This window comes from Crinia signifera, chromosome 6 (assembly GCF_055691185.1).
Source record: "Crinia signifera chromosome 6, ASM5569118v1, whole genome shotgun sequence".
Classification (NCBI taxonomy): Eukaryota; Metazoa; Chordata; class Amphibia; order Anura; family Myobatrachidae; genus Crinia; species Crinia signifera.
The window spans coordinates 252,141,945-252,161,270 of NC_139222.1; the positions used below are offsets into that span (position 1 = coordinate 252,141,945).

General features: G+C 38.1%; 1 protein-coding gene and 1 long non-coding RNA gene across 4 annotated transcripts in view; one reads left to right on the plus strand and one right to left on the minus strand.

Moving 5' to 3' along the window:
* Positions 1 to 6,363: 6,363 nt before the first annotated feature.
* ZNF518A (zinc finger protein 518A) lies at positions 6,364 to 16,330 on the minus strand. 2 transcript variants are annotated; one of them, XM_083149327.1, is made up of 4 exons: positions 16,067 to 16,330; positions 13,299 to 13,352; positions 11,714 to 11,774; positions 6,364 to 11,432 (listed from the first exon to the last, which is right to left on the minus strand). In XM_083149327.1, the coding sequence occupies exon 4, from the start codon at positions 11,358 to 11,360 to the stop codon at positions 7,209 to 7,211; it is 4,152 nt and encodes a 1,383-aa protein (XP_083005453.1). In that variant the 5' UTR covers positions 11,361 to 11,432; positions 11,714 to 11,774; positions 13,299 to 13,352; positions 16,067 to 16,330; the 3' UTR covers positions 6,364 to 7,208. The 2 variants fall into 2 exon arrangements, with proteins under 2 accessions (XP_083005453.1, XP_083005454.1); XM_083149328.1 differs by lacking the exon at positions 13,299 to 13,352.
* Positions 15,808 to 19,326, plus strand: part of LOC146009198 (uncharacterized) — an 83,920-nt gene continuing 80,401 nt past the window's right edge. For both annotated transcript variants that reach the window (XR_014444622.1, XR_014444623.1), the window contains exon 1: positions 15,808 to 16,208. This is a non-coding gene — a long non-coding RNA (uncharacterized LOC146009198). The remainder of the gene's footprint in view (positions 16,209 to 19,326) is intronic.

Consider the following 19,326-nt stretch of genomic DNA (forward strand, 5'->3'; position numbering starts at 1 on the left):
TCTAAACACACTTAATAAAACAAAAACGTACTGTAGAGCAAATTGTGCAATACTGACTTTATAAATAAATGTAGAAAACCACATCACAGCTGTGTCTTGAAATGTTAATGCACTTACGTAAAATGCTAATAATTGAAAATACTTTAAAAAATTGTTTTTAGAATTTAGAAGAAATTGGTCATAAAAAATAGATTACACTGATCTCTTAAGCTTGTGAGTAGGGCTTCTGACCTCTTTCTGTGATTACCCAGTATCATTAGTTCTGTACCCAAATTGTACACAGCATGTGTATTATATAAAGAACTGAAAATGCACCAGCTGATCGGCGCCTTACTGTCAATTTGTAAAGCGCAACAGAATATGCTGCGCTATATAAGAAACTGTTAATAAATAAATACATTTACATAATGGAGCTGATTGGCTGGGAATTCTCACCTTGCACATAACATTCTTTATGGGGATAGATACCACTTCACCAAGTTTCATACATTTACCCCCACAATAAATAAAATACTTCAGGTTTCATCCAATCCACGTGTACCTCAAAAAAGAGTCTTCATTGTGACTGGTCACAAAGCTACAGTATTAATAGGTCTAGTTTTTTTAGAACTGTTAGATGTTTTACTAAACAGTAGGTTGTTGTTGTTGTTTTTTGTTAGGTGGGGGGTGGGTTACTGCAGAAAACAAATTATTATTTTAAAGGGATTGTTCAACAAGCACTTATGATAAAAGGGTTTATATATATTTAATATATTTTTTTTACCAGGAACGCATTGATAAAATTTTACTTTTACTTTGTTACTCAGGTTGCATGAGTAAAAGTATTTCTTTTTTTTCTCTCCCTGATTGGCCAGTATATATCTATAATAGAGAGATTTGAAGAGAAAAATAAAAAAAAGTGTAGAGTACATATCTGGATAGATGTTCATACACCCAAAAGCTATCACACCCGTACGAAAGGTGTTTCCATTTCCATTGTAGAGATACAGAACCTTTTATATTCTACTCATCATCCTACTAAATGCTGCACCGCACAGGCCATCCACTGGGGTGCATTAAAAGTCCTAGTAAAATCCCTAAAGTTTGCTCGACAGTCTGGGTTTACATACACAGCCATGGTAAAAACATTGTAGTTGGTGTTTGAGACTAAATAAAATTACATAACCTGGATTCCTTCAAAAAATAGACTGACTATCGGTTCACGTAATGATTTCAATAATATCCACTATTAAGCATGTTTGGTTTTTTTTGTGCTGTACAGGCAAATGTAAAGCACTAAGTCATATTGTGAGAAAAGTGCTATAAAAATTACACTACTATAATTATTAGAAAAGGTTTGTTTACTAAAGATATATTTTTAATTGATGAAAATAGACTGAAATTGAAGTTGTGTTTGAGCTAAAAATCTAATATGAATTTAAAAAAAGGTTATTAAATGTGTGTTTCAGTCACTAAACCCAAACATCAATGAGAATTGACCATTAAAAAAAACCATTAGAATGAGCTATACAGTATATTGGGTTACGGGAGCTCCAACACTTTAATATGTGGGGTAGGATTTGGTTTTCTTTAGATTTAAGGTCCATACACACTGGGGACTATGCCCAGCGTGTATGGACAGCAATGATAGCGTTCATCGCTACTGGGAAAGCCACTCAGTGCATACACACTGAGCAGCTTTCCCCCTGCCCAGCGCGAACAGAGGGGGGGGGGAACGGCGTTGCATAGTGGAGCGATATGCAAAGCCGTCCTGAAAGCCACTCATATGCTGGTATAACCAGCAGATGAACGGCTTTCCCGGCGATGTTGCGGGAGCACGTAGCAGCACTCACCGCCAGGCCATACACACTGGGCGGCTTTGAGCTGAAAGCCGCTGAAACCTGCTGTTTTGAGCAACTTTCAGCTCAGTCGCCCAGTGTGTATGGGCCTTTAGAGCCTTAAGGCCCATACACACACTAGAAGATTTTCATTTCAAAAGACTTTGGCAAAATCTTTGATAGATATATCTTTCACCAAAGTAGCGCACACACACAGCTATTATCCCAAAGAGCAAAAGATTTTCAGGAGGCTTTGCTGAAAATCTTTCATTAAAAGGCGATTTACATAATGGGCTGGGTTTTAATTCCAAGGGCGGGAGCAGAGGCCATAATATTTTGTGCATTTCTGTTCTTGGGGCCTGATTCAGAACAAATCGCTGGGCTGCAAAAATTCGGAGCCCAGCGATCAGGTAAACCCCACCCTACGCTGCCAGCTAGGGCATTCTTGATCTTTGCCAGGGGTTACATGCTCTTTGCCAGAGGAAGTTACTCTGTGCACTGCACTCCATGGTAAAGGAGACAGCAGGGGCAGAGCGGTGGGAAACCCAAATGTCTCAGAACAGGTCTATCCGTCTGTGTCACGGCTATTTGAAATGATGTGCTGTCTCGTGACTCGCAAGCCAATCGAACCTTGCAGCCTGGCAGCGCCTGATTGGCTCAGGAGTCGCGAGCCAGCAGATCTTTTGAAATAGCTGTGCCACAGACGGATGGACCTGCTCTGAGACAGCCGGGTATATATTACTGGCTAATAAATTCAGTAAATAATCATTGGTGGGCAGTGGTGCCAGCAATCTATATATTACTGGTTTAAGAAGGTCATTGGTGCCCAGTGGTACCAGTGATATATACATTGCTGGCACGTGCCAGCAATGTATATATTACTGGCTTATGAATATCATTGGTGCCATTAAAATATACATTGCTAGCTTAAAATCGCTCAAAACAGCTGTTTTGACCAATTTTCTGCTTAAAATCGTCGAGTGTGTATGGGCCTTTATTTTCAAGTACCCCTTTCATAGATTTTAAAGGATTGTTCTCAAATGTTTCTAAAATGTAATTTTTCCTGCTGCTTAATGGTTTAATAAGCGTTTTCTATAAAAAACAAGGGGCTGTATTAAGGTGAATACACACTATGCGAAATAAATGATGATTTTCCATTGAACTCCCTTGAGAACAATATCGTTCAGTGAAGTCACCTGCCCGCCCGCTGAACATGCAGTCATTGATGATCTAGTCCTGGGGTAGCCAACTCCAGTCCTCGAGAGATACCAACAGTTAATGTTTTCCAGATCTCCTCACAGAATCACAAGTGAAGTAATTAGCTCCACCTGTAGATCTTTTAAAATGTGTTAGTGAGTAATGAGTGCATCTGTGGAGCAGCTAGGTGGTCTGGAAAATGTGAACTGTTGGTAGCTCTCGAGGACTGGAGTTGGCTACCACTTATCTAGACCAATTGAGCTGCAAGTACATACTACAGGGACAGTCATGAATGACCTGCAGGAGTACACATCTAATGATGTTGACGGCATACAAACTAGACAATATTACAAACGTTATCATTCAGAAGGCCCAAAATTAGCAATATCGTTTGTAATATAGTAGTGTATGCACCTTTAGCATCCTTATGGGCTTTATTGTAGAGAATAGGCAGGGCTGTGTATTGTAAGTGATTGGCCTACTTATATTTAATATGAATTGAATTATGTTAAGCCCTGTACACATGGGGCAATTTAAGCCATTATCCCTGGCTAAATGGTCGCTGAGCTCCTGCGATTATGGCTAAAAATGGCTGATTTTCTAGTCAAAATGAGGTAGACACAGAATTGCTTGCAATTTTCAGCCAAAATTGCTGGTTGCTGATGAAAACGATACACCAAGCAATATATCGCTGAGAGATATTAAACCAAAATTGCCTGACCAACCTGTGTGCAATTCCAGCATGCTTGCCACAGTTTTAGTATTACCTAATAGCAAAACTGTGCCCAGGCCTGCTGGGACGTGTAGTTTGAAATAGGTTATAAGGAAAGTTTTTTTGTTTACTCTCTCACCTTAACATTTTATTGTATAGAATAGATTTAAAAAAGCCCCTTAAAAAAGTTAATACAAATTTATAAACTTTGGGGTGGTTTAACACACACACAAAAAAAAAAAAAAAAAAAAAAAAAAAAAAAAACAGTAATCCTTTGTATATAAATTTTAACTTTTTGGTGGTTTCTAGTTGGAAAAAGAAAATAGAAAAAAAAAATATGTTCTCTAAATATTGTTCCACCAGTACAAAATGTACCCAAATAACCAGCTCTAACAAACTCCTAAAACATTTGAAGCTATAAATATCAAGGTCAGTAGTTTAAAAAAAGGAGACAAATTAGAATGGCTAACTATAAAGCCAAGAAAACAAGTGCAGTTTACAAAACTTCCATAAAACATAAATGGATATGAATGTTACATGATCAAGCTTACTTCAGACTCCATTGTAGCTGGATGCTGCGTTGAGCTGATTGCCACAGAGGCCAAAAGTGACTAACTTCCACCTGCATTTCTGACAGTATCATCATGTTACCATAAAAGGAACAGGTCCGCACAGACACACAATACCAAGAGTAGTGGTTAAAGAGTAGTGGATAAGTGGTATAGCCTACCATCAGAGGTGGTAGAGGCAAATACAGTAGAACAATTTAAACATGCTTGGGATAAGCATATTGATATCCTTACGAAAAAATAAGGATCAAATATGGTTTGAGGTAACATGTTTAAAAAATGGGCAGACTAGATGGGCCAAGCGGTTCTTAGGTTGGGTGTCATTTACATATTTTCTTGAACAAAAGTTAACTTTGAACTTCCAGTTATTGCATATAACAGCGCAAAGTGTAATTTTCTTTGAAAAATATGAAAGTACATTTTTGTACTGTTTAATCTCAACCCCTTTTCCTTATAGTTCTCATAAGGTGCATACACACCAAGATATGTTGACCAATATCGTTTATTTTGGGCCTTCTGAACAATATTGGTTAAAATATTGTTCAGTGTGTATGCTACGAACGATGATGCGCATTCCTGCCAATGGTTCATCAAGGATATTTGTAGACTATGCATGCAAGAAAATTTTGGATATCTTTCAGGCCTGATGACAATACCAAACGAGTATAGAAACGTTGCACTAAAGTTCCTTTTTATACCGGAATTCGTTTGAGTGCGGCATGATTACTGTATATATTAGATAGAGAGATACAGAGAGACCCACACACACACCTAGTATGAAGGTAGTGCATTCCACAATTGTGCAGGAAAAACACCACTTATAATCTATGTTTTCACTGGAGGCATTATTTTGAAGGGTTTGAGAGTCTGAAGAAGGCTGGGGTTGGTCAATTGGTTTCTCATTCTCTTTTTTCCTCTCTGACTGCCTCTTTCATTGGCAGTATTAAGCTAGCAAAGATATCACTTCGTAAGAACTGAATCCACTAAATAAGGGGGGGGGGCGACGACTACAGATCGTTTAGCTTTTGTTATGCTCCCCCCCCATTCCAAGATCATGCAAAAGAGCAATCTACCCAAGTTTCCCTTTTTATCAATGAATGCCATGCCTTAATTAATCAACTATAACGTGTAAAGTTGAATCAGGTATATAGGTTGAGTATTCCTTACGCAAATATCTGCTATCCAAATTATTCCGAAAACCATAGTCTCCAAAAAGTACTTTTATTTTTGCTAAAAACCTACTGGGGAGATCTGTAACTGGCACTAAATATGTGCAACAACATGATTGCCTGGCATTCAAATTCAGTGTCTGAGATTTTACACATATTTGTTTCAGGTTTTAAAACCTTGTTTCATGCACAAATAAAATATATTTGTGTGTATGTCATGTTTGATGTGTCTGTAAAACATAAATGCAAGATTCCGCTTTCAAATATAATAATATTCCAAAATAGGGAATAATCAGTTATCCAAAATTCTTCTGGTCCCAAGCATTTTGGATAAGGGATAATCAACCTGTATTAATTAGCCATGTAATAGAACTTTTTATATTGGTCCAAAGGTAAAATGTACTCATTCGTCTTAAGGTAGATCTGCAAATTTCAACTTCACCACTACAGTGCCTTTGGTATTAGTTGCATCACACTACAACAGGGGTTCCCAATCTTTTTCTAATCACGGCACCCTAAAGTATCAGAATTTTTCCACGGCACCCCTAGGCCCCAAAATATATATATCAAATTAAGTAGATTGTGTTTATATGTGCTTCTTAGGTTCAGTTATGTGGTAAAGGGCAGGATTCGGCTCTGATTGTACACATTTTATGATTGGCAGCCACCAGCACTGGTTTGGTCATTGTCATTTTGTAATTGATCATAAATAATTTGAATTGGTCCTGGATGACCAACCCTGAAGCACCCCTGCAAGTGTCCCAAGGCACCACAGGGAGCCTAGGCACACAGTTTGGGAACCACTGCACTACAAAAAAAGTACTAACTAGTTCTACAATATCAAACCAATATCTATTTTTTATTTAAAAAAAAAAAAAAAGATAGGTACCTCAAAAATGTGCATTAAAAAAAATAATCAGGATCATATTTTATTAAACAAAAACAGAAGAAAAAAAAAAGTGTCTTGTACATTAAATTGGCAAAATAATAACAAGATGCATAATTATATAGACACAGCCATTCACTTTTAATATTCATGAAAAATTAGCAATGTAAGCATCTCCTCAATGTCTTGGCAAAGCATGCTTTCTCTATATACAGGTGACAAAGTAAATGTAGTTTACCCCGGTTTGAATGAATGAAAAAAAAAAAAATAGATAAAAGAGAAATATTTAATTTTTTTTCAAGGCTTTCTGTCCTGGTAGTACTTGTATACAGTTTTCTTGCAATAGAAATACATGTGTACATTAAATATTATGAGACAATGTTGTAGAAATGTACACAGTACACACTCGAATATGTACCACAACTGTAGACTTCACACATTTATACATGGCTTAGTAAACAAACCTGCAACCATAGACCTACAAACCTTGGGTTTATCAGTTCACATACTTAAGTCATACCCCATATCCCTTCCAGTTACGGAAATCTACAAAATCACCAAAAATGGAAAATCTCTTGATCGTTTTGCATACTATTCACAGAACTTACATTTTAAATCCCATTAAAAAAAATGAACTGGGGAAAAACTAATTACAAAATGGGTGGAAAAAAAATCTGTAGATATGAAAAAACCTGAATAAATCACAGTATGAACAAGTTTGTACGGCAAAATACTGAACAGGATTTTGGAGTAAAAAAATAGTGGGAGGAAAAAAATACTTTGAAACAAATGCTGCTTGAGAAAAAAGGAAACAGCAGCTTAACGTCAAATGCAAAAAGTCCTCACTTATGAAAACTGTTAAAACAAAGTGTTCCAGTCTTTTGTGGCCTCCATTAGATGTCTTTGGCCATGCCCAACCCATTCATCCTGATTGTCAAATATCCGACCACAAAACCAGCAGTTGAATTTAGTTTGGAGCTTGTTTGCAGGTGTGTTCTTCACAATTTTGTAATTATTTTTGCTAGTTTTCTTTAACGTTAACTTGAGGACAAAGCGTTCTTTTACTGGACTCACAGGTTTTGACCGTCTATTGCGCCTGCCATTTAATCCGTTAGCAGAATTCAATAGCTTTGACTCTAAAAGAGCTTCAAGTGTTCGTTTGGACAGCGATACCTTTAGAACATGCCCATTGAATTTAGAGATGGTTCTCATTACGTTAATTACTTCAGGAACATCAGCATCAGGGTGATTCAACACGACAACAGGCTGATTCCTGTGTGGATACTTTATTAGTTGATTAGAATCGAAAGGATACAGGCGTAGTGTTCTTACAATATCCTTCATAGGCATTGGTGTGGAGATGTCTGGAAGACTTTCCACCTCACTTGTGTAAGATTTTGCTTTGCACTTCCTGTGTAACATTTTCTTTCGTGGCACTTCCTGTAAGTAATCGTTTACTCTCTTCTTTGTCTTAAATTCAAAGTCAGCTTCATAGCTGCTGGAATCCGCAGATGTCTTTCGCTTCCAAGACTTGTTCCTCGAGTTTGCAACATTTATGCTATTTTGCTTCCATTTCTGTTTAGGCATCTTTGAATTAGATGTAGACAGCTGTGAGAATGATTTGTCATCAATTGTGGAATGCGATTCTTCTGATGGGCCAGCACTCGAAGTAGATCTTAGAAAAGGTTTTCGGTCTACTGGCCTACCTCGCAAATAATCTGAATTACTGACTTTGCTTGCAAATGTACTTCCACCATATCCATCAAGTGCATTGGTGTCTTCTAGTTTAATTGAGGCGGTTGGTGTTACACCAGCTTGAATTTTACTCAAGTAAGCAGCTTCCTGTGCATCATCAGGTCTTTTTGGTAGCAGTTTCTGATTCATTCGGTTAAACTGAACAGGTTTCTGAGCATTTCCAGAAGCAGTTTTTGGTAAAACGTAGTTTAAAAGGACGGCTTGTTTTCCATCTGGCAAAAAGGCGTAAACTGGTTGTTTCTGCATGGACTCTTGCTTGCTAGCTTCCATACTTCCAGTTGTTCGTGAAGCTTCTGAATTTATGCAATACTGGAGGACATTCAGGTTTATAGGAAGTTTGCCTCCTACAGAAGAACCTGAAATTATGTTGGCAGATACATTATTTGATGAAGTACCCAAATTTGGTTTGAAAACATGAGGTACAGTGGGACGCTGTAATCTAGGTAGTGCCATTTTTCCAAAATTGTTCACTGCACCCAAGACCTGAGACCCACCATTAGTCACATTCCTTATGGTACCAAAAGGTCCATTGGCAATTGTCAGTACCATGCCTGGTTTTGTGTTCAGCATAACTGGAGCATTAAATCTATTGGAAGTGGAAAATGTTGCAGTACTGGGAGCATTTGCTTGACTGGACATCATTTTTAAGCCAGGCTGGTTGTTATGTACAATTGGCAACATAAATCTGTTAGAACCTGATGGATACAAAACAGAATTTGACTGCGGCATTCCAGAAACTTGTGGATTATGAAACAGCTGGAAAGGAGTCGGACCACTGGAAGTTTTTGTTATACTGCCCATTTTGTCTTTAGCCAGCTGTTGGCTAACTATTGCATCAGAATGCGTTTTCAGAAGTTCACTCACTCTGGAGGGAAGTGAGGTTTTATTGATTGATCCAGGAGAATCCGGTTCTTGTTTCAAAAACATAGATGACGGGATAACATTTCCATTTGGTAGACGACTGTCAAATTTAGGAACAGGGCTCGGCGTTGGTTGCCTTGCAAAAGGGAAAGTGTTGCCACCGGTATGAACATTTTGTGTCTTTGTTAAGCACATCTTGTCATTCATCCTTTTGTCTTGCAGCATGTTATGTAGATAAGTATTTTTTGCCACTGGTTTTGGGTCACTTGGGCGATTCTGTAAAGAGAACACTGACGTAATCCTTGGCATAAAGGCTATATTTTCAGGTTTATTATCCAGTGATCTTGACAGTCTGTCATTCATTTGAATATTTCTGATTGAAAAGTCATTTTTAGACATGAAGTTGGGACTTGTACATGAGAAATTCCCAAGGCCACTTGCTGTTGATGCATGCAACATGGAACTATTTAAATCCTTATTATACAATTGTTTTTTCAATGTTGGACCGCTGCTTTCACTATTCTGCCGTGGTTTGTACAAGAAACCAGTCGTTGGATCTACATTTAGATTACGTGGTCCAGTGGATGAATGCATTCGTTCATTATGAGATTCATAGTTATGATCAGTGTCAAAAAATTGCTGCTCATTAATGTTGTATTCTTCTGGTTCTTCTTTAATTTTTCTAACAAAATCAGAACCAGATGATGAATTGGGCACACTTGGACTATTCACACTTTTGCGTGGGGAGTCTAGAAACGGTGGTCTATTAACAGCTCCTGGCTTGGAAATGGATTCGCTTTTCCTTGCAATCAGTGAACCAAGGGCTGATGTGATGTTCCGCAAAGAACCAGTCTGTTTCTCCAATGTAGAGGCTTGTGTAGTGGGAAGCCTATATGATTGAGTAGGACGGTCATCTATAGCTTTTGATGGTGCTCCATATGGTCCATGACTAGGGCCTTGAGAGAAGCGAGGCAAACTATTTGATGGCCGAGGTGATGGTTGTGAAGTATTTGATGACTGCTTATTTGATGGCAATAACTTAATTACAAGGTTTTGCTTCCCATTGACCATTTTGTAACCCACAAATGTCGCACTGTAATTGGCTGGAACTGTGATTTTATTATTTTTTACCATAAGTACAGTTGGTCCATGGACTGCATTTTGCAATAGACCCATATTACCTTGATTGTTGGCATCCTCTTTGTTACACTTTATTGTGGTTACAGATGAAACACCATCATTTACAGATTTCTCAGTATTGACGTTATAGCCAGGAAAGTCTTTCGAAGCTTGGTTTTTCTCTGGGGACTTAAATTGAAAACTACTAGTACTGTCAATGCGTTCTCCAGACCTTTCAACACCCGTGTGGTTGCCTCCATGTCTCCACAATGAATTATCTTGAGTATCAGTTTGGTATTTTTGCAAGGCAGGTTTCAGTCCTGCATTTGTCTGCACCATTTGCACCTTAGAATTGTCCAGTACATGGTCGTCTCTTGTGTGAACGTGCTCTCGGTGCCGAGCTAAAACATGTTTTACGATAAAATCTTTCCGCATCGCACTGTAGTTACAGTACTGGCAGCTAAATGGCAAGAGTGTACTGTGACCCTGAAGATGTCTCTGGAACTCTATTTTTGAGAAACTGATATGATTGCACTTTTGACAAGCATACTCTATTCCATTGTGTCTGTGAATGTGCTGAACAAACGTTCCGACGTCTCTGGTAGAAAACCTGCATTTTGAGCAATTGAAGTGGCCATTAATGCAATGCATGACTGTGAAATGTTTTGTCAAGCCCAACAAGGTATATAAATAGTCATTGTTACAGATTTCGCATTTAACCAGTGTGCTCCGATGAGTTTTCCGGTGTTCCTTAAACTCCTGAAAATCACTTGCAGAGAAGTTACACATTTCACATGGATATAGAGGCAATTCTCCATTGTGACAGATTAGAAAGTGTTTCTGAAGATCATTGGGGCTGTATCGGATACCATTTTTGCATTTCTGGCAAAAAAAATGAAGAACCTTTGCAGCTATGTTGGCAGAATCATCATCTAAGTTTGGTTCAATTTTAATTTCTGTATTCTGTACTTCAGGATTTGAAGGGTTATTTAAATTTCCCCTACCCACGGATTTCCTTGCGGTCTGTTTTTTCGATGGTGATTTTGAACCTTTTTCAGCAGACTCATTCAAATTAACCTCTTGAAATGCTTGATCGATTGATAAATCAGGGTTTTCCTCCATCCTTTGTAAAACCTTCTCATTTATAGATAATGATGAAGATAGTGTGTTCGGATCATTGGTGCCAAAAGCATCTCCATCAAAGTCCCACAAATCATCTTTTGAAGACATGGGACCTTCACCATCCATAAAATAGTCTTTATTGGGTGATCTCATTTTAAAACTTGATTATATCAGTTTTTCAATATTGTGGATCCACAATGAAACAGATCCTTAACTGTAATGCACCTATATAAAAGTAAAAAGAAAAAAAAGGATTATAAAAAAAATAGAATTTATAGTATACTACTATAAAATAACACTATTTGTCCTATATTGTGTGACTAACATTGTACATATTAAAACAGGTTGATTTCTGTATATGTATAAACACTGTATATTGCATTCTATTCTACTGTATATACCAAAAACCAATGACAAATACAACTTGACATTAAAGTTAAAAATGAAATAAGTTTCATACAGACTCGTGCTAGATTTGGTTAAAGAAAAAAAATGCATTAACTTACATCAGAAAACATCTTTGTCTTCATGAAGTTCCAGTTTTTCTTCTAAGTAATAACGAAAAGCCTGGATAGGCAAAAAAAACACAATATAAACAATATCCAGCTAAATTGGGTGTATATTTATATTCAACAAGAATTGTACTTATTTTGGCTTTGTGCAAAACAAAACTACCCCTATTACACGTCCACACAAAATATTTTATGATTAAGATGAATGATGAACTAGGTGACCAGGCTAGATTGTGCTTATCAAAATCAAGCTAAAAAGCGAAAACAAACAGTTATTCATTATACTGAATACTACTATGTTGTAAATTTGAAACTGCTATGATTACTGGTGGTTTGACAAGGGAGGCAATTTTGTGAATTCCTCTCCAATCAGGCAACTCTAGAAAAGCTAGGAAATATTTTCTGATGCAATCCTATTTTACTAAAATATGCAGTAATGTCATTCTTTTCACGGCACATAAACAAATACTGTAACCTACTGCTGCTCATATACATACACACACACACACACACATACATACATACATACATACATACATACATACATACATACATACATACATACATACACACACACACACACACACACACACACATATATATATTTTAAATTGAGCAATAGGTAAAGGGAAAGAAATCCTAGAGTACTGTAAGATTAGCACAAGAGGAAACATCGTTCCCTTCTATAAGCAAAAAGTCTAACACGTTAATACTAACCTCATATCTGAAATTTTTAACCGCGTTTGCATTAGGAAAAAATTATTATTATTTTTTTTTTTCAATTTAATCTGACAATAATCAGACAATATTCACTTTGCACTCCAATCAATTGTCTCAAGTTAAAAGAGAAATAAACTGGGAATTTACATTTTCAGATAAAAAGCACATGAATGCGATCACAAGCGTTTTACATTACACAAACCTGTAGAAATAGATTCACACTTGAAACAAAGCATTTTCAAGGAAAGGTTCCCACCTCTTGTTTATTTGAGGCAAGACTTTCCTGTGGCATCGAGAGCACACACATCAACTTAGGCTTTATGGGTGAGAGTTTAACAATCTGTTTTAAACTGTTCAGCTAGTTTCGAATTGATCAATTAAATATTCCCAAAACTTTAATTAAGGTGGAAAGGACAGAAGGTTTTTGTTAAAATTATTTCAGAAGGCGTTAACTTGCTAACCCAAACTTTTAAATATCGTAGTATCTTTTTATTGGGTACTTATGTATTATCTGGGCTCCCATGTTAAATGCACCCCATTTTTTCATACCCCTACTATCCAACTACGCATGGAGTTGATTTTATATAGTGTGGCGAGCGCAGCGAGCCACCGTGCCCGAAGCGTGGCAAGCGCAGCAAGCCCCGCGAGGGGACGCGGTCTCATAAGAAAAACGGGAGCCCAGATATTACATAAGTACCGACTGGTGTGTAGAATGCTTTTCGGAGAGGGGGGGGGGTCACATTTTGTTCTGCTTCCACAAAGTAAAAAACACGTAGAAAATCTCAATGAATAAGAAAGAATAATCACTTTAAACATAAATAGTAAATCTATCATTCATATCCACTCTTTATTCACGTACGTTGTCAATTGGGAGCTGCCATGATGTCACTGGACTATATAGATTTTCATATACCTAGAACGCAGAAAATAACACCCTAGTATTATACAAGTATATGGATAGATGTAGACAGATTTGTAAAGCACAGTGGAATATGCTGGCACTATATAAGTAACTCCTAAAGCAAGACAGAAGGTAACATCCGTTATAGGATGTCTTGTTAACCACCAAGTTCCCCAAAGGTCATTATTTTAAAAGGAGCTAAAATGTAGACCACTAATATCAAGACTAATGTGCACATGACTACAGAAATTTTAAATAATGTAGTTATAAATGGATAAACTGTGCTGTAGCGTAGGCATTATTACTAAATGTGCACATTATGAAAGACTTAAGACAACACCCAATAGGTAAGCTATGATTCATTGCCTATGTAAAATGGAAGCCATTTTAATAAACAGAAAAATTAACTCCTCAGCATTCCTTTAAGATTGTATGATCTGCTAAATGTCCTGGATTTCTAAAGTTTGAATATGGACCTGCACATTAACAACTATTAGACTAGCACAGAGGAAACTTTGCACTGTCCTCATAAAGATGAATGATTGGCTCAAAAAAAAAAAAAAAAGTATGCTGCACTTCCAGTTTATTTTTTTATTTAAGACACCCTAGTTTTACTTTAGTATACTTAGTGCACTGGTCAATTGTATCCAATAAAATTGTAGCTTTTAGACCAAATCAGTGATAAGAAAAAAAAAAATACATCCGGGAAACACAAATAAGTCAAGATATCTTGCGGTTTGCAAATGAAGTCCCAAGCAAGATTGCCCAGAATAGGCATACCTACCCACTGGCAATAAAAACCAAAACCAACAAAATCATGAAGACTCTAGATTACTGAGATCTATTTTAGAATCAGCTACATTGAGTTGCTGAGCAAAATAAAATAAAAAAGTCTGACAGTTGCTTCGATGGGTTCAATGGCAACTAACGCCAATGCTACTCACAATTCCTTCTGCACTAAACACAAGCAGGCAGATTTGGTTTCCCGGTATATACGACAAACCAGATAAAATACACCTGAAAACTGCACACACTTGCAGCAGATCAAGGTCAAAAACCCAACAGTACTTTTTTTTCTAGTCCTAAACCAATTCCGATGGCCCCAGAACAAAGCCTTATTGGGAACGCCAACCATTAGGGCCTTACATGTATACACCCAATGCCATTGGGTGAATCCAGCCTCAAGCTATCTGACTGGTTTCCTACATTACCGATATACTGGCTATTATAGCAATATAGTCATGGAGGTCCTGCAACAAGACAAGACCTCCGGGTCATCAACGACGTTGGAAAAACATACGGGTACAAACAGTCAAAGTGCAAACAACCAATAGCATCATGTACAAGTTAGGTATACAGCAAAACCTTGGTAATGTGAATCCCAGCAACTATGATCACAACAGCAAAGATCCTAAAAGCACACAATATAGTATTTCATATTTGCAATACACTTGCAGCAGATCAAGGTCAATAACCCAACAGGACTTTCTTTTTTTTTTTTTAATAGTCCTAAACCAATTCTGATGGCCCAGCACAAATCCTAATTGGGAATGCCAACCATTAGGGCCTTACATGTATACACCCAATGCCATTGGGTGAATCCGGCCTCAAGCTATCCGACTGGTTTTCTACATTACCGATATACTGGCTATTATAGCAATATAGTCATGGAGGTCCTGCAACAGGACAAGACCTCCGGGTCATCAACGATGTTGGAAAAACATACGGGTACAAACAGTCAAAGTGCAAACAACCAATAGCATCATGCACAAGTTAGGTATACAGCAAAACCTTGGTAATGTGAATCCCAGCAACTATGATCACAAAAGCACACAATATAGTACTTCATATTTGCAACAATACCAAAAAAAAAAGCAGCTAGCTCATGAACTGCAGATAAGGCTGCATTATAAGTAGGCACGCACAATGCCCAGTGCATCAAATTGCACTTTGGACACCAAGTCATGTTGCAAAACAAAGCAGCAAAAATTAAATATTGGTAAATTATTTTGCTTGCAGTTGTAGTTGTTGAAGTATGCTTCAACATAGGCACTGACAGCACTGTGTACTGGCATTGCTGGGATTTTCCAGCAAAGTGCATTTATGGATTTAGTAAAAGTTTTTATTTTCTAGCATTTACCCCTACACAACCCTAATAGAGGAGACTACACAACTGCTGCAAGTGGGGAGCACAGCAACGTGTGCCATGATGGAGCATGTGTGTGTGTGTGTGGGGGGGGGGGGTGAGCATTGCACTGTACACAAATGGGGGTGCAGCCCCCACAGTAATACATAGGGAAGGGATTACACAAAAGAGGCATCAGGCACAGCAGATGGACACGCTGGCCACCCTCATAGGTCACCACAGTCACAGTGAGGAGAGCGGCCATTAAAGGGGCGTTATACATGCGGGTAGCGCTAGGGGTCCCCCCTTTTAGCCGCTGCACCCCCGTCTAACTTTGCCAACTTTCGGCAACTTTGCCGGGCACTAGCTACCCGTCCGACCCCGGGAACTATGTATCCGTCCGCCTCTCACGCCGTGTCCCCCCACACGGCAGCCTTACAGGCTCAACCGAACTTCCCAACCCTCCCGCCCGCGTGTCACCCACTGCTGGGGGGGAGCGGTAGAAAGAGGAAAAACCCGCCCGCACAGGAAATCCTCCCCACTCGTGACCCCCCGGGCGCCCCCCTCCCCGCCCGCTCTCCCGTCTACACGGCGGCGTTACCTTCTTTTTCTCTCAAATGCTGCCCGAGTCACCGTTGGCGGCCATGACAGTTACATCCGGGGATTGTCCTGGTTTCGGTAGACCTAAAATGGACTCCCAGGCAGAGACGGCGGAGGGATCCGTGCTCCACCTTGTCTCTGTGGTGAGGCTGCCAACTCTCCCCCTTAGTACAATGATGATTATTGCATAGGACCAATGTGTTATTGTTCCCCCCTCTCTCCCCAGGACAATTGTGCTGGCAGCCTATATATCCCCCCGTGCTGTGTGTGTGTGGCCATTGCCTGTGCAGCAGCATCCTCGCAGTACTAGGCTGTACTAACAGGCTGCATTGCTGGCACTATTTCTTCTACACTACCTCATGTGTATGCAAAGAGCCTGGTTGGAAAATTGTTGCAGTAAAACCCTGTTTTTCCTCATGAGGGAATGAACTGACATTGCCAATATAAGAAAAAAAAAACACATTTTGCAATGAACAAATTTTTTAAAGAACAATAGATTCTGTAGTCCTCTTCAGAAGGTTTAATTGAAGATTATCCAAATGAATTAGAATTTTTTCTTTGTTTTTGTTTTTTTTTGCAAGTTGCCATTTTCATTGCATTTTATTGTTCTGTCATATTTATGGCATGGCTAGTGCTGTTAAGCAATGAATGGTTAATGCTTTTTAAACTGCTTATGACATCATTTTGCTATGGATATGTTATCAGTTGACCGTGTCATAATACAGTTTTATTAATTAAAACTCAGTTTTAGGTTTTTATGCTATACATACAATTTTTTTGTATATTCAGTTGGAAGAACGTCATGGGATATGTATATATAAACTTGTACTGTCAGGAAGAACAGTAGACTTAATACAAGTTTATATATACATTGAGAATTGGTCATTGAGAATTGGCGTTTATCAGAGATACACATGTAGACGGTTTCTTTGTTTCCTTGCAGGCTGTCAATTAAACAACATAAATATAGAAAAAATTTTGTTGAAAATGCTAAGTTGTGCCTACACAATAGCTGCTAAATGATGGAAGATTTGTCATTTCACCTGCTAAATTGCTAATAGATTAAACTATATGCATAGGATGTATATAGTGCCTTTGTCAGTGCTAAATTGCACAATAATTGGATTTATGGCAAAGCTTTACTGTATAGTACAAGAAAAAAAAATCAAAAGATAGTACCGAAATTTAAGAATAAGACCAATTTTGTAGAAACAAAACTTCCCACGTGTATTAAAATAAAAATGACTGGCTATTTTGAAGAAGATTATGGTAGTTACATGTTGATCTTTGGATATAACATCTTTGATGTTTTTGTATATACACTATTATTTGTGCAATTTTGGATTATGAAACAGGTGCTTTTATAAACACCATTACTTTCAAAATGATAGCATCTCTTGTATCCTTTAAACTGAGTACACACCTAAAGATTTGTCTGTCCAATCTGTCTGATAGGAACAAAAAAATCTGGTAATGTATGGGAGCATGTCAATCAACTATTTGCTCCCAAATGTTGGAAAAAGACAAAAACGATTGGATAAAGTTGTCGAATCAATTGGTCTGAATGACCACTCACTGTCTGTTTTCCTGCATTTGGAAGCAGTGGTTGATTGTCTTTTGCTCCTATACATTACTAGATTTTTGTTCCAACCAGATAGATTGGACAGAGATACATGTATAGGTGTGTACCCAGCATTATGTTATATTTCTTATAGAATACCATATTTTACACTGATGCACTATTTTATTAAATATTATTCCTCTACAATTAACTAGGTTTTATAATTTAACCATTTTTATCAAACTTTTTCTTTGTGATGTATACCCAAATGGAAACCTATTAGATAAGGGATAATATCAAAAATTGAGTATTAGAGGGTGTACATGGATGAAATATATTTCATGGAGAAATCTGAAAGTGCAATCTTCCCTATATAAATGAGGACAGAAAACATAATAAGTAATTAATTGGACAACAATGGATGACTTATTTAGATTGAACTGATAAAGCTAATAGTACAATGGACAATTGCATGCATGTAGACTGTACATGTAGTTTTCTACACAAGCTGTTTGGGACATCTACAAACTGGTTGATATCATTTTCTATTATTGACATAGTCTTTTGCTAGTTCAGTGCAAACAGTATTCACTTGTACTGCTCACTTTATCAGCAATGCTTGTATGTCAGTGTGCTTGACTATAACAAAAGATGTCGGAGATTTAATTTTAAACACAAGGCACAGGTGCTTGCATTTTATACTGGATTAAGCTATTTATACAGTATAACAAAAATATGATCTTTATAATTTGTTAGTCATTCAAAGAAATCGGGTGTTGGGGAGCAGCTGCTGGATTGGTTATATAACTAGGACAGGATAGCATTATGCTAGCCACATGTGGTACAGACAAGCCACTTTGCCAACCTGATTGGAGCCCTTGTTGATCACACAGCAAGTTTTAATTTGTCAGCTCTGGTTATTTAGTGATTGTGCCTAACAAACTAATCACAACAGACCTTGTGTATAACAGACAATTACATTGCGGATTTGCTGATACAAATTTCCAATATGTAGAAGTAAAATGCAGCCATAAGTGTTCATAGTATAGCTACTAACACAGTTAAGTCCTGGTACATATCAGTGTGTATTCCAACTGAACCAATGCCTTATGGACTGGTATATCAGGCAACCATAGGGCTATTTCACACGTTCCGGTTTTGTCCGGAAGGCAAAAAGCTGGACAAACTTTGTCCTGTTTTTTTACCTGACAGTTGTTCCTTTCGCATACATTGGCTCCGTGAGCCAGTGCTGTATAAATTTGGGGGAGGGAATTACAGTGATATTACAGGTTAGGGGCAGGGAGAGTTAAAACCGCACACCAAACAACCGGTGTGTGGTCCTTTCCAGTGGTTAGATCCGGCTGCAACCTGGCAGCCTGGCCGCGATCGTCCCGTGTGAAAGGACACATAAGCTGTGATAACCCTTTCACACCGGCCACACAGCAATTACCTGGCATTTTTGAGTGCCGGGTCATTTTGCCAGGTGTAGCCTGACCCCAATTCAAATGACCTGTAAATTACCGGGTTAAAGCTTTTCAACCCGGGAATTTGCTGAAAAACCTGGGTTTTTCTGTGGTGTGAAAGGGTTAACACGGGTTTTTAAATCCCGGGTTCACTGACCCTTGTCAAGAGCAGCATCGTAGTGCCGGGATTTAAGACCCGTGTTGACCCTTTTACACCAAAGGAAAACCCGGGTTTTT